This window comes from Blennius ocellaris, assembly GCF_963422515.1.
Source record: "Blennius ocellaris genome assembly, chromosome: 5".
In the NCBI taxonomy this organism is placed as follows: domain Eukaryota; kingdom Metazoa; phylum Chordata; class Actinopteri; order Blenniiformes; family Blenniidae; genus Blennius; species Blennius ocellaris.
The window spans coordinates 22,524,872-22,540,367 of NC_137654.1; the positions used below are offsets into that span (position 1 = coordinate 22,524,872).

Genomic DNA, 15,496 nt, shown 5'->3' on the forward strand with positions numbered 1-15,496 from the left:
AGTACCCCGTTCTTCTTCTTCTTCTTCTTTTTCTTCTTCTTCTTCTTCTTCTTCTTCTTCTTCTCCTTCTTCTTCTTCTTCTTCTTCTTCTTCTTCTTCTTCTTCTTCTTCTTCTTCTTCTTCTTCTTATTATTATTATTATTATTATTATTATTATTATTATTATAGTCAACAACAACAATTAATTCTGTGAAAATAAAATAAAATGTGTCGTCACAGGTACGTAACAGGAAGTGACAAATGAACACAACAAAGATGGCGGCCCCCGGCGAGGTAGCGGTGAATGATGTGCACGTGGGGAAAAAAAAGAAGGTGAATGAGAATAAATTGTGTTTTTCAGCTGCTAAACCAAGCTATTGGCAGCTTAAGTCAGACAGAGAGGTGAATTACGTTCAAATAAAAGGACACCGAGTCACGCGGATGTATCCGTCGCTAACACTTGGAAGCTAATTTTAGCAGCGCTGATGTGGACGAGTTGATTTAACGTCCTCTGGTTAAACAAGCTTTTCTGATGAGGTGACTTCTTCTTTTTTTTTATATATATCCTGGTTCTGTTAATTCACCGCTGCTTCTCTGTCAGCCCCCAGCTCGATACTGGCAGGAGCCACAGGCGGAGGGCGGAGATGAAAACAAAGTGGAGAAACACGATGGACATACTAAACAATCGCAGAAGCAGCAAACACCAAGTGTCAAGAGAAAGCAAGACGGGGATGAGAGAGGAGGAAAGAAATTCATTTCAGGGGTAAGGCATTGTTGATTTGGCTCAAGGTTGCTTGCTTTAAGATAATCATATCTATTCTTTTGCAGTTTTTCTTAATCCCAAAACCTGCTCACTTATGTCAGTGGAGGTTTGATTCACATGCACTTTATCAGTTGTATTGGTTCAAAGCTAAATATACTGAAATGTCAAGCAGCATGCTGAATAAGTAAATACAATTGTCCTTAGTGCTGAGATCGTTTCACTGTAAACTTGAATCAGCACCTTCCTGAAACAGGGAAATCCATATTAGAAAACATGAATATTTTGGTGGTGATAGAAAGACTAAAACAACATCGAGTTACATATAACTTATAATCTAAATGGACGTTCCACTCTAATATGTTACCTGTCTGGAAAATTAGAGTGATTTGCAGTATTTTATGTAGACAAATTGCGTTGACATTTGTCAAAGTTTCTCAAATGTAAAATGGTGTTTATGTTTGCTGAGGAATAGGTGGCAGTGCAAGATCCGTATACTGAATGTCTGAGGGCATCTCTTCACGCTGAAGAAGGCTTTAGAACCAGAAAAACTTGCAGGCAGATAATACAGAAATGACATAATCAGGAATAATAGTGTGTGTTGTAGAAGCATTAGTTGTCATGGGCATTGCCATGTCTCGTTCTTGTTCCTGGAAATATCAAGCTGACGTCAACACAATGCTCATGAGTATGAAGAGTGTCAATAAGCCTCTGGGTGAGGTGTGCTTAGTCGTACATTTTCTGTGTTCTGCAATTCAATATAAAGTTGTGAGTTGATTCATCAGAATTAACAGCTAAGTTGACTTCCGTAGTGTTTCACCTGCGTCATCTTGTTGAGTCTTTCTAATCAATCCTCCTCGAATAGAAAAGTGACCCATTCCCAGGACCTGCTCCTATTCCAAAGGACAGGGTGCAGAAGTTCAAGAGGAAAGATAAAATTAAAAGGGTAAGAAGCCCACTTTCCTATGGACCTTCCATCGCTGGTAACCTAATCTGTGGCCAAAAATGTTATATCTCGTCTCTATTTATGTCTTTATTTTTCCCGTTTCAGCCTCACCGAAGGAATTCCAAGCTGAAAGGCCTCATCGTTCATTCAGAGAAAGCCTCTTCATTTGCCCAAAAACAAGCGGCCCGGTTTGACCTCCTGCTCCCGGAGGATGCTGGGTAATTGCTTTTGGGTTACTTTGTGTCACAGTTGTTTGCTGAGCAGTAATGAAGTATCGATAGATGTCACGTTAAGTCCTGCTTCTCCCCTCTCAGGTTTCTTGAAGGAGATGAAGATGAAGACACGTGTACAATCTCACAGGAGGACATTGCAGAGGCTGTGGATATATCATCTGCTACAAAGGTACAGAAAACAAACATACTTTTTAATATTTTCTTCATACAGGACCTACAGCACTCTTGTGTTAACATATATCCCCTGCTGGTTGGTTGAATCGCTAAACAATAAACAGTAACGGACCTCAGACAGGCCCTGCATGAGTGGGGTACAAATTTAGCCCTATAAGAACAATTGTTACTTGTGTTGATCATTAATGATTGAAAACAGTAGTTGGAAAAACACAGTGTGTGACTGTGTTTGTCGTTGAGAGGCTTTCCTTTACAAACAAGTTGTTATTGGTATTTTGTGCTCAAAAACATGGAAAAGAATGAAAGTACAAGCTGATGTGATATGTTAAATAAAATCATTTCTCCCCCCCAGTATTTCAACCTGAAACTATCCCAGTTTGGACCATATCGAGTGGATTACAGCAAAACCGGGCGGTGAGTATTAAACTCTCCTTTGAGTCTGTAGAGTTTCATGACGCAGAAAATCGTTGAGTCTCATTCCCTGTTTTGTAACTGGGAATCACAGAAGTATGACTTTTTTTTAAAAATTTTACACAACTTGTTCTTTGTTACAGCCAACTGCTTCTTGGTGGGAGGAGAGGCCATGTGGCATGTATAGACTGGCAGTCCAAACAGCTGAAGTGTGAAATAAATGTGATGGAGTCTGTCAATGATGTAAAGTACGTCGTTCATCTGTGTCTGCTGGCGCCGCGCCGTTATCGTTGCCATTCATGTTTGCGCTGGCATTCCAACGACTGAACCACAATCTCAATTATGTGTAGGTGGCTTCACAGTGAGGCCATGTACGCAGTGGCCCAGAAGAAATGGCTGTACATCTATGACTCCAAGGGAATTGAGCTTCACTGCATCCGTAAATTCAACGACGTGCTTCGTATGCAGTTCCTCCCATACCACTTCTTGTTGGCCACAGCGGTGAGTTCTCGTGTCGGCGTCTTTCGTATCTTCGTCAGAAATAAGATGACACACTCTCATTCGCACCCATGGACGACATCGAGTCCCCAGTTGACCTTAAGTGCTCGTTTCTTTTGAACGTGGTACAAAGAGTTCACACATTACTGCCACTAAGCTCCAACTTGAACTGGGAAATTCTATTTAAAAACTGGCTTGACCTACTCAGGCTGACCATTTTGGACGTATTTTCACACACAGGGTAAAAGCTAAATCGACTGCAGTTTTAACCACCTCTTTTCTCAAGCTTTCTTCACTGGGTTTTTTTTTCTTCTTCTTCTTCTTGATGTTGTCCTCAGAGTGCCACAGGTTTCCTGCAGTACCTCGACGTGTCTGTGGGTAAGGAGGTGACGGCCATCTGCACAAAGACTGGCAGACTGGATGTGATGTGCCAGAACCCTCACAATGCCATCATCCATCTGGGCCACGCCAACGGCACGGTGACCCTCTGGTCACCCAACCAGAAAGAAGCTCTCGTCAAGATGCTCTGTCACCAAGGCGGCGTGCGGTCAGTCGCCGTGGACCAGACGGGCACGTAAGTCATTTCGTTTCACATTCACACCTACAGGCAGTTTGAAGTCAATATTTCTCTCTTTGCAAAGCTCGAGCAGCCACTCCCAAAGTCCAGAATGCCCAGGCCCAGTTAAAAACCATTAAATCCTCTGGTGCCCACCCAACTTGGAATATTTCCATCTGTTTGAGACGAGGATGAATGTCCCTGAAACATTTATTCTGAAAATGGAAAATGCTCATTATCAACACGGACTCGTGACAATTAAGACACAAGTATGCTTCATTATAGACAAAACATTAAATTCTATAACTTTCAATAAAACTAGTGTGTGGTAAAGTCTCTTATCTCTAGAATGTTGACATGAATTTGTTTTTAGGATGTTTTTCTTATCTGTTTTCCTTACCGGCTTTTTACTGTGTTTTCAAGATGTTTTTCACTTATTGTGTTTTTTTTTTCCTTAAATGTTTTTTTATTTGTTTTTACTGTGAAGCACTTTGTGACTCTTAAGTGTGGGAAAAGCGCTATACAAATATAATTTACTTACTTACTTACTTAATTAGTCAGGCAAAGTATGTGATCGCTCCATGTTCCTCACTGTGATTGTAATGGAAACCATTATCCCTCATTTACCTTCACAACCTCACTTAGTGTTGACTTGATGTCCGTTTCCCACATTGTGATTTGGAAGTTGAAACACCGTTCCAATGGGAAACCAACTTCAATAATAAGAATTGATTCTCCCCATATTATCAGTTTTTATATTTTTAATATATAAATATGTATCTTTGTAAATCATGTAGCACAAAATTTTTTTTTGATAGCTTCTACATGAGGTCCCTGAAAGAAATCACGTCACAACTGAACCTTCCTTTGTAAAACCAGCAGATGGCAGTAAAGTTCCGCTTTGTCAGGAGAGTTTAAACGTCACACTTATTTCACAACCGCTCAAATGATTTACGAGAGCCAAAGTCCAACTCTCCTGTCAGGAGAAAAGTATAACAGCCAAAGGTCATGCCAGAATTTCAAGGTTTATTTAGTTTCTCATTCCAGCAGAAAGCCGTTTCCATTCTTCCCGTCAACCTTTCAACGCAGTTCTATAATTTTCTTGCACAACATGCATAGGTTAAAGCCACTCCAGCCATCATATTATCTATACAACCTAAAATACAGATAGGACAAGCTCTTTAAATGGAATTTGACCAAACATTAACTATGTCCTGAAAGGTAAAAGCTGTGTAACTCTTTCATTTGTGACAAGAAAAGAATAAGAACAAACTCTTCTGTCTCATTTTCTTCTTCTTTTTTTTAATCAAAGTACTAAAAGTGCATTAAAAATCCAGAGTTTGTACCCTACATTATGGAAACAGGGTAAAGAAAGTGGGTAAACAAGGGACTGCTGTTTACAGGACAAAACATGAAGTCTTTTGTTTTACTGTGTTAGCCTTTGAGCAACTTCGGAATGAGTACATGTATAAAATCTTACAATTAAGGCGATCTACGGAATCATAGGGAGTGGGGTAACCTATGCAGAGCCCGCTGAGAAACAGGAAGTATTTATGTAATTTGTAGAACAAGATACAAAGAAAAGCCCCGTCTCCACCGCACAGAAAGTACCAGCCTAGACGGGTTTAAACCGCTCCGGCTCGCGTCTCACGACATGTAATGCAGTCTAAACCGCTCCAGACCGCTCCAAAGGCGACCGCTTTTCCGCTACCCATCCATTGGGGTGCCGGAGACCATGGAACGGGTCTGAGGTTGAGCTGCTGTCGGCTGATTGGTCAGTGATTTACTACACGCCCTCAATATTTTAATGTGCTGGCTGGATGAAGCCTCTGCTGTCAGTGTGGTCAGCTGCGCACTGGTTGTTTTTATTTTCATTTTCTTTTCTTTGCTGCTCAACTTTAGTGTTTGTTGTGAAAGAGCGGACTTGAGGCAGGGGGAGACCGGGGGGAGGGACTTTGCATCGCGTTTGAGTTTTCTGTTTGCAGCATAGCGCTCGCCGTGGCGCTGATGCGCGTCCGTGACACCGGAGTCTGGAGCTTTCGTCTCCGGCGCTGACCACGCTCCGGCAGCTCCGCTTCCCAGAGGCGGTCAGCGTTCTGTTCAGCCGCGGTCAGTGGCGCTTTATCGCGGGGACAGACCGCGGAAGCGATGAAAAGGAGCTCGGAGCTCGGCGGTGTTCCGGCGCTGTGCTGCCGGAACACGGAGGCGCCGGAGTGGAGAACCTCCTGCAGAAAGCTCAGACTCCCGTGTCTGTGCCTCAGCCAACCGGGGGGAACGCTCCGGCCACTTGCCCCGCACCCGAGTGCTCAGTGCGGGGCACGTCGCCCGGCAAGTGGCCGAGCGACTTGCTCTCTCAAAACAAACACGGAAGTTGCGGCTGCAGCTCTCCACTGCAAAAAATTACTGCTGCAAAAAGTAACTTTTTTTTTTCCGCTGCAAAAAATAACAGTGCAAAGTGGAGAATTTAAACAACAACAGAGGATTCATAAGATCTACATCTGACGACGTTCTTTTCTGTTATAATGTCACATTTCTGCGGAGCTCATAAGCCCCGCCCACTTTTCACTCTGCTCCGAACCGCTCCGCTCCGGCCCGGCACTTGTGTGCGGTGGAGACGGGGCTAAAGGTGTTGTTTCAAAAGTGTCTAATGCATTGCAACGTGTGTCTGATGATGACAACGTGAGGGAACAGATGAACAATGGGAGGAAACATTGAAAGAGGAATATTAATTAACAAACAGTCCAATGTGGAGGGAGTTTGACAGGAAAGTCCAAATTGACGGTAAAGAATACAATAACAGCATTGTGGTTGAAAACACGGTAGAGACTGAAAAAAGTTTATATCATGGAAAAACTTGATTAAAAAAAAAAAATAATAGATTTGTTTCAAAATGGTTCCCAGTGATGCAGGAAGTAGCTGAGCTCCAGTCGCCTTTTATTTTTATAATTTATTTTATTGTATGCATTTTATTTTGTAAGCATTTGTCTATGAACAACACAATACCAATATGTTTGCAGTAGGATTACAGGGAAAAAAACTGATTTGTTTCACTGCAAAAAAAACCCCCAAAAAACTGGTGTTTACGTCAAACACAGAGTGAAATTCATAACGGCTTAAGTCACGAATGCGGCACGGATCAGTTCTTGGCTGCACACCATGGAAAATAGCAGCAGATGTTGAGCTGAATAAAAAGGCCCTGATGTTTTCCAGATGTTTGAATGGAGGCCGTTTGTCAGGAGTGTGGGGGCGTCAGCTGGAAGTGTATTTCAATTTATCTTGTTGACACGCTCACACTAACATGCCGGGGTTACTTGCATAGTGGAGTAAGACTGGCCTAAATGTAATGCTTTTTCTTTTTAAGAAATAAAATAAAATACAGAGGGGCTTCAGAGGATAAAACAGATTATTGTAAATTTCTAAACTTTACTTTGTGGCGTTATTGCGTATTGTTCAGTTTGTCAAAAGAATGTGGGCAGTCCTGGTCCGGGAAAACCGCAGTCCTGCATGTTTTCCTGCCTTAAAGCTCCAATGTGCCGCCACTCTGACAAGTAGAAACCATGTGGGACTCTGACCAGAAGCCTCAACTTGTGGATTCTGGAGTCAAGGAAGCATTTTCAGAGCATCATTCACAAGATCACATCCCTCAAACAGTTTTTATTTGCGTGTGTGCGATTAGAATGATAAACAAATGAGGTTACTCTATTTGTAGACACCTTTGTTTTTGATGCTTGAAGATGGAAACGATAACAGTTTAATCAAATCTCAGATTTGATTAAATCTACGACATTTAATCAAATCTGTCGGTGGCAAAGACTGAACATTTCATTTATTTATTTATTTATTTAAGTGTAAAGGCCAGTTGGCTTTTTTTTTTCTCTTTTCTTTTCTTTTTAGGTGAGGAGGAAGTGGAACTTGAATATATTTTTAAGACAATTGGCAAGCTGTTCCTCAATTCTTTCCTTTTCGAAAGCTCACGCTTATAAAATGCTATGACACTGCGAAGGCCTCGGGATCGTCGCCTCCCGGGACGAAATACATTATTTGCCGTTTTTGAGGCGACGAGTGGAGCGCAGTGCGTAATGACCTTCGTCTCTCCCGCAGATACATGGTGACATCGGGCATGGACAAAAAGCTCAAGGTCTACGACGTTCGTTCCTTCAAACCCCTCAAGTCGTACTTCCTTCCCGCGGGAGCGTCCTGCTTGTCCCTGAGTCAGAGGGGACTTCTGTCTGCTGCCACCGCAGACGTTATTCAGGTCGGTGTCACATTCACACTGCAGCCATATTGATTTGTCGCTGGAAACACAAGCCTACACACAGGAAGCGGGGGGGGGATCTCGACAGTTGGAGTTGTGGTTTTCTCTGCACGAATACATCCGTTGCTCACCATCAGCAGAAAAGACGTTTCTCTTTTCTTCAGTGGGAAACGTAAGAAGCTCAGACAAACGTAAGAGAGACACTAAAGAGTTTGCATGTTCTCTCCGCGCCTATGTGAGGTTTCTCCGGTTCGTCCGGTTTCATCTCACACATTGGAGGCATGCACGTGACATATTGTGAACACTGATGTGTCATCCAGATCTACACTGCAGATGTGAACGCCCCATTGTAGTGTCACCGCTCCATGTTTTCAGATCCTCATCACCATTTCCATCTATTCATCGCTTCCCCTTCCGTCTTATCAGCGTCTTTATCTCACACACTTGAGGTGGAGGGATTATCTCTGCTCAGGAGAAGTGCTCACCAACACCGATTGAGGCAATTTTGTATAAAATATTTGAGAGAAATAGGCTTTTTGTGTACATAAAAGGGTGTCATGGATGTTTACATGCCGAGAGGTGAATGTACTTCAAACCAAACTGAGTAAATTACCAAAGAAACTAACAAAGTGAACTGAGCACGTTTGTGCAGGCAGAGGTTGTGAAACCCTTCCTGTTAATGCTGGAAATCATTGGCCCAGAACAAAAGGCCGTTGCCGTGCAGTTTGTTTGACAAAATGGCCGCGACCTGCTTTGTTCACCTGAGCCATGAAGTGAGTCAAAACAATCTATTGTTTTGATAAGTAGAATAGTCCCTTTCTTCTCTATGAATCCAGACAAAGAGAAGTACAGCCGGGCAGTCGGAAAAACAGTATGCGAGATAAGTAAATATTAACGGAAACAATAGTGGAAAATATTAACGGAAACAATAGTGGAAAATATTAATGTCATATTGTGTGAACAATATGCAATAATGGAATAATACAAATATGCACGTATAAAGTAGAAAGGAGCAAATCACAAAACAAGTTATTGGATTTTCAATGACTCCAGAGAAAAAAAATTATCAAATTGAATAATGATGATAATTAGAAATGGCTGTTTTTAATTGTAAACTATTTTCCATAAAGTTAAACTTTAGCCTAAACCCTTCAGTCAGTTTGTTTTCCATTTCTTTTTATTGTTGCACTTTCTGTTTGGTTGACTGAACAAACTCTTACTACTACATGTGGTAAACATAAAGTCTTTCTCTCCGTCGGACTGTTTGAGGTGGAGGCGGCTTCAGCCAGAAGACTGAGCATCACTTTAATGCAGATGTGGGTAGAGAAGATGTGAACCAGATATCAATTTGAAGCACTGCAAATGAGTTTATTTTGAGATTGAATAAATATCGACTTTGTTCTTGAGTGAACTTAGGCTTTTTTGTTGTTGTTGTTGTTGTTGCCGCCCTCACTGTGATCAATGTTGCCTTTTATACCCCCCCCCCCCCCCCCCGTTTTAAAATGTGTTTTTCATCGCCGAGTGTAACAGTCTCACTGTTGTACTTGTAATGTTGGTTTCATACTAAGGGCATGCACACAGGATATACGATTCAACGCTTCACATGACACACCTTATGTTTATTGCACCATTATTGCTGTCGCAGGTTATTGCTCATCTATAGGGAAGAATACGTGCTTGGACTTGAGCTTCGTCTCTGCTGGACCCTGTGTCTTGGGGATCTGGGTATTAGCTTTGCGTTTGACTTGATAACAGCAGCCGCTTGTTATCTGGGGAGCAGCGCTCCTGCACCGCTGGAGTTCAGCACAATCGTAGCTTCGAGGAAATGCTTTGCCAGCACAAGTGGTTCGACTTACTTGCACTCCCACCACTGTTTATGTAGTTAACTTTACAAATATTTAGAAAATATGTCAACTTGCTACGTGTAACCGCGACTCCGACCGGTCTCGTTCGGTCCTGGCACGCTCTGCTGGTTATTTGAGTGCATAAGCACAGACATGCCTGATTGTGCAGCTGCATCCAGAAGTGCTTTGCACCATAATGCTCTTATCATATTACAACACAGCAAATACCCATCATGACGCTTCGAAGCCTACGTGATTTGTGATCCATTCATTTTAAAGTGAAAACACTTATTTACATGTCCGCCGAGGCTTCCCTCCATGCAAATCTGTGTAAAAATTGCGTCTCTGCAGGTGTACAGGGACGTGTGGAGCGCTCCAGTGACTAAACCCTACATGGCTCACCGAGCTCCGGGGTCAGTTTGGGGACTGCACTTCTGTCCCTTCGAGGATGTCCTTGGAGTCGGACACGGAGAAGGTTTTACCAGCATGCTCATACCAGGTCAGACTCCGCCTCACCGACTACCATCAGATATAAAAAGAGAATGCCATTCACAAAGGATGTGCAAACAAAATAGGTCATGGGCCAAAATAGACAGCTTGGCAAATAATATAGCGGTTCTGTTTCATGTGGACCAGTTCCCGAGGGGACTAAAAACAACATGGGAGCTCACTACACCAAATATTTGCTTAGTTAGGCCAGCCACATGCTAGCATCTGTCAATATGTTATGGTTTGCAGCCTGTTTGCCCTCTATTTAGCCTTTCCACACCTTTCTTTCTGAAGTTCATGCATTGAAAGGACATGTTGTCCTGAGGGAAGAAACGTGCACAAGTCGCTCCAAACTTTTATCCTCCCAATTCCATTCGCAGGTGCGGGTGAGCCGAACTTTGATGGCCTGGATGCAAATCCGTTCCGCAGTGCCAAGCAGAAGCAGGAGTGGGAGGTCAAAGCCCTGCTGGAGAAGGTCCAGCCAGAGCTCATCAGCCTGGACCCCGCAGAGCTGGGACAAGTCGACCACGCCACCTTCGAGCAAAGACATCAGGATAGGGTTCAAGCTCTGGTCAGCATGCACCAAGCACTCTTCTCTTAAAATTCTATTCAAGCTACAAATTGGCACAATTTGAATTCCCAGCAGGTGGATGCCAAACTAAAAGCAGGTTCTGTCGTCTTTCAGGGCTACGACCCGCTCGCCAAAGAAAGGTTTGTTCCAAGGTACAAGAAAAAAGGGCGGAGCTCCTCCGGCGCTGTGGAACGACGCAAGAAACAAGTGGCTCATCAGGACCAACGGGTAAGTAATCCAGAGTTGTGCATCAACATTTGATTTAATCGTACTGATTTCTTTTTTTAAAAGTACAAGCCGTTGAGAGCGTCGGGCAGATAGAGAACTCTTGGGCGTCGTGCGTCCCCGCTATTATTGTCTGATGCTTTTGATGACCTTCCACATGAACGGCTCGCTTGCCCTACTTTTGCTTCCGTGCGCATCGTTTCCTTTTGCCTCCAGGGCGCCGCAGTCTGCCTAACGTGGCTTTCAGCCCTAGTGAAACTGTTATGACCGAACCGTACTTGCTCTTACTGCTCTGTTGCGCGTCGCCACCTTGTACACGTTTGACTGATCCATCTTAACTTGTCCCCCCCCCCCCCCCCCCCCCCCCCCAAAAGGATGTCATCAGGAAGACTGTGGAGGACAAAATGAAGATGGAGAAGGAGAGAAAGGCAATGGAGAAGAAGAAGGCGGTTCTGTCTAACCAGAAATCTGCTCTGGAAAGATTCAAGAAGTAGAAAAGGGGAACCCTTTGTGCAGCGGAAACCACCAGCAGCTTGTGGGAGTGACCTTTGAGCCATGCATAATAAAGGAGCACATTTTCTGGACACTCTGCTCCAGTGCGGAAAAAAAAGAACAAACCCAAGACGAAACACTGGGTGCAGTCAGAAAACGATATCTCGCATTCTGATGGACATCAAGTTCATGTAATCAATGCCGAGTGCCGTCGCGTTGCAGGATTATTGAACGTCTGTAGCCTGGAGCTCATCCTGCCTTAATGGGAAGCTAATGTGAGGTGCCACAGTGGACAGCAGTGCTGGCTGAATTTGTGCTTTTATTTTTTTCCCACAGTGAGCACATTTTTAGAAAGTGCTTGGCTGTTTGGGACAGGAAATGAAACTCGAGTCTCATGCTTTTGTATAAATCTGTTTCAAAAATAAACACGGTGATGTTATTCATTCAGACTTATTCCTCTAATTAACACTTTATCAAGCTGTGTATGGGATCTTCTGCATTTCCTATCGTTTATTTCAAATTAATGTGACAAATACATGATTACACTGACATGATGCACGTTCAGGTGGTGCTGCTTGTAAAGTTTTTTTGTTTTTTAATTCCCTGCCAATTTACCTAAAGCTAAAAACATCAAATATATACTTAAGTAAAGCTGAGATGAGCAATGCACACACAAAACTACAAATATCTATGCCAAGTTTTGAACCATATGCCAAATAATTATAGTAATTCATTTTAAACAATTTTTTTCTTGCAAATACAGTAAAACTGCTGTGTTAAATAGCATGTGTATGATTTTATTTCAGAGATTCATCTACTTTTGATACTTAAGTTAGAAACTATCAAACCTTTATTTTCGTTATGTGTTTCATCAAACTTAAATGTTAAAATGAATTGTAATGGCATACAGGTGTGATTAACTTTAAAGTTGAGATAACCTTACATAATACTGTGGTAATTCAAGAAATTCCCTTTAAATGGTTAAAAAATGATTGCATGGCAACCACTGTCCTACCAGTTACCTCTAACAAATATATCACGAGGATCATTTAAAAAAAAAAATCAAACAAGATAAAAACCAGCTCTCATAACCAATTATTCCAGTAAGTGATAAAACAGGAAAAATGACCCAGATTTGTTGTGTGCGTTTATCTTTTATTATCTTGTTTCAGTCGATTAAAATTGTGAATCATGTCGGCCTCTTAAAAAAAAAAAAAAAAAAAAAACAACATTCAAGGAAACAAGGTCAATAGTTTACCCATATCTGCATTTCTGTCTCTTGACTGAATACTAAGTATCCACACTGTTTCTCTTCCTATTGTTTGTCCTCAGGTAGTTCAACTATGTTCAATTAGTAAAAGAGAAAAACTGATTATATCTTGAAACAAAGAAGACCTGCTGTTGTTACCAGACCCCATTTACTGTTGTCATTCTATTAATTCCACATCTTCCGAATGTAAACACACACTGGCTTTCAGTCCGTGCACTCTGGACGAAGCAAACAGCCCGGGGTCGTTATGATGGATAAAATGTCAAAGATCTTTTGAAATGTGTGTCACTGCAGCCTGGTGTACCAGACACTAAACCCAGTATACACTTTGGTGCAAAGCTGTCACTCAAAGATGTTTAGTTTCACGATTTCAGGGAGAAAAAATTAAAAGTATAAATAACACTATTTACTATCATTCATTATCACTGTTTCACATCGGTTTCAGGATCAGGTTTTGCTTTGTAGAACACTGAAATGCAGGGAAACCTGTCTCCCAAGGAGAGAAAATCAACTTCTGCTGATGCAGTTTCCTCACAACTGTGTCTTTACAGCTGCACACCATGTTTTTGTGGGGTTTTTTACAATATGAAGTTAGTTTATTGTGTTGACTCAAATAAATTATCTTCCAGAAAGTAGTTTGAACAAAATCAGTCATTGATGATTAATAATTATTTCCTACTGGAGTATATATAAAGCCTGTGATTTGATACCTACTGTCATTTTTGTTTTGGGACATGCATCTTATTGAGGTACTTTGTGGCAAACTGCAGAACTGTTAAATATATGAAAGTATAGCAGCCTTGAAATGTCAGAGATAACATTGTCCAATGTGCGTTATTAACATGAGTAGCTGTCTTTGCTCGGTGTATATCTGCATGCTTGTTTCTACATCTACAGTTTGTGTCAGTGTCATAAGGATGGGATTCAATAACAGTCAGGTTCAATATTACTCTCTCACTCTAGCGCTCATTCCCTTTTCTGCAAAAAAAACCCCAACTAACCCAAAACAATAAAATAGATTAAGATGTTTTAAAAAAATAAAGCTATTAAAAAATAAAGTGAGCTATTCCCAGCGCATAAAGTGTAGCGTCACAGCCTGAAGAGCACTTGTGCTGTTCACGGTACCGAAGCGAGGCGCAGGGTCAGCACGTCCACTTTCACGTCACAAACAAAAGCATCATAATCCCTGTTGCAGGCCCAGAACGTGGCCCAGCATCGCCCTGACTTTGCACATCCCCAAAGACGCTCGAACGCTCAGCCAGGAGCAAGGTGGCGAGGAATGCACGTCGGCCCAGTACTGCAGCATCTCCCTGGGCGGGATGTGGTGGATGGACACCATGGCCTGATAGCAGCAGCGTCCGTACGGCACGCCCGGCCCCCCGGAGAAGAGGGGGCAGTGCGACGGCAGCACTCCGGCTGTCCGGGCACACAGGCCCACGAACGCGTCCTCCGGGGGCAGAGGCGTGGACAGAGGTGACGCTGACGCCGCCAGGGAGATTTTCAGCAGCGCGGAGCGCGACAAGATGTAGGCTGTACCGCTACAATAGTCTGGAAAGACGGAGGGAGGGTAGGCCCCCGAGGGGAGGTAGTGCTTGCTGTCTGGGTCCCGGTCCGGGGCCACCCGAAGGTGCACCCGGCCGAGGTACAGGTCGCCCTGCTCATAAGGGTTGCGGCTCTTGTTCAAGAAGTGCAGCAGGGCGCTGGGGTTGAACAGCACGTCGTCGTCCACTTTGGCCATGAAGTGAGCCTGCGGGCAGAAGCGGCGGGCCCAGCCCAGCAGGCAGAGCGTCTTCAGGGTCAGGTTGGAGTAGGTGTCCATGAAACGGCCCTGGATCAGGTCCCCTTTCTCCCTGGCCTCCTCGATCAACAGCTTCGCCAGTCCGGGGTCCGAGGGCACCCCCACCATGAAGAGGGTCATGACCCGCAGCCCCCTGACCTCCACCTCCCCGCCCCAGGTGTCCCTGACGGCTTGGCGCGCCCTCTGATTGGCAGGGGCCGAGGTCACCATGACGATGAGGTAGGGCTTGGCGCGCTGGCACACGAGCGGACTGGGCATCAGCAGGAACTCCTCGGGTCTGGCAGGCGGGACGCTCTGCGGCGGGATGATGCCCGCGTGCTGCTGCTGCTCCACCGCCGCGTTCATCCACATGGAGGTCACCCATGACTCGATGAAGTCCACGAAGAGCAGAGCCAGCAGCGCGGCGCAGGCCACCGCCGCGCAGAAGACGGGCAGCGTCCCCAGCCTGCCCGCTCGCTTTCCGAGCCGGGTCTTACATATCCACAGTCCCCGTCCGATCATCACCGCGCAGCTCCTGACGACCGCTGCAAGCCCCGGAAATCCCCCGCCGCCCGCCCCTCCACACCCCGTTTTCTTGCCTCCTGTCTTCTAGAAACACCCCGTCGCCATTTGCGCGTTATCTCGCTCCTCCGTCCGCTCGTCGCTGCGTCGCTCGCAGAGTCAGATAGCCGCAGCAGCAGCAGCAGCAGCAGCCGGAGGAGAGAGAGCAGGGCCGCGGCTACACGGGCAGACAGGGGGGCCGGGAGGAAAGTGAGAGGGGGCACATGGGAGCGCGCGATTGTGTGTGTATGTGTGTGTGTGTGTGTGTTGGGGGGGGGGGGTTGTTTTATTGTAACATAATTGGATTACACTCCGTCAGGCCTCTACTAATAAAACAAAAAAGAAAAAAAAGAATACTAATCACATTGTAACAACTCAAGACGTGACATTTGTGGAAGATGTGATAGAGGAGTTGTCAAGTACTTTTTTTTTTTTCTCTTTAATGCTGCACACCA

General features: G+C 44.1%; 2 protein-coding genes across 3 annotated transcripts; one reads left to right on the forward strand and one right to left on the reverse strand.

The window, feature by feature from the left end:
* Positions 1-255: 255 nt before the first annotated feature.
* Positions 256-11,866, forward strand: wdr46 (WD repeat domain 46; the record flags this gene model as incomplete). Of its 2 annotated transcripts, none has more annotated exons than XM_080496022.1 (14): positions 256-312; positions 581-742; positions 1,605-1,685; positions 1,791-1,903; positions 2,000-2,087; positions 2,445-2,506; positions 2,647-2,751; positions 2,854-3,004; positions 3,340-3,575; positions 7,659-7,812; positions 10,008-10,155; positions 10,526-10,716; positions 10,831-10,944; positions 11,316-11,866. In XM_080496022.1, 14 exons carry the CDS (start codon positions 256-258, stop codon positions 11,433-11,435), a joined length of 1,782 nt encoding a protein of 593 aa, XP_080352148.1. In that variant the 3' UTR covers positions 11,436-11,866. The 2 variants fall into 2 exon arrangements, with proteins under 2 accessions (XP_080352148.1, XP_080352149.1); XM_080496023.1 differs by having other exon boundaries at positions 1,644-1,685.
* A 741-nt stretch (positions 11,867-12,607) lies between these two features.
* On the reverse strand, positions 12,608-15,024 carry b3galt4 (UDP-Gal:betaGlcNAc beta 1,3-galactosyltransferase, polypeptide 4). Its single transcript, XM_080497122.1, has one exon. The coding sequence runs from the start codon at positions 15,000-15,002 to the stop codon at positions 13,881-13,883; it is 1,122 nt and encodes a 373-aa protein (XP_080353248.1). The 5' UTR covers positions 15,003-15,024; the 3' UTR covers positions 12,608-13,880.
* Between the last annotated feature and the right edge of the window lie 472 nt (positions 15,025-15,496).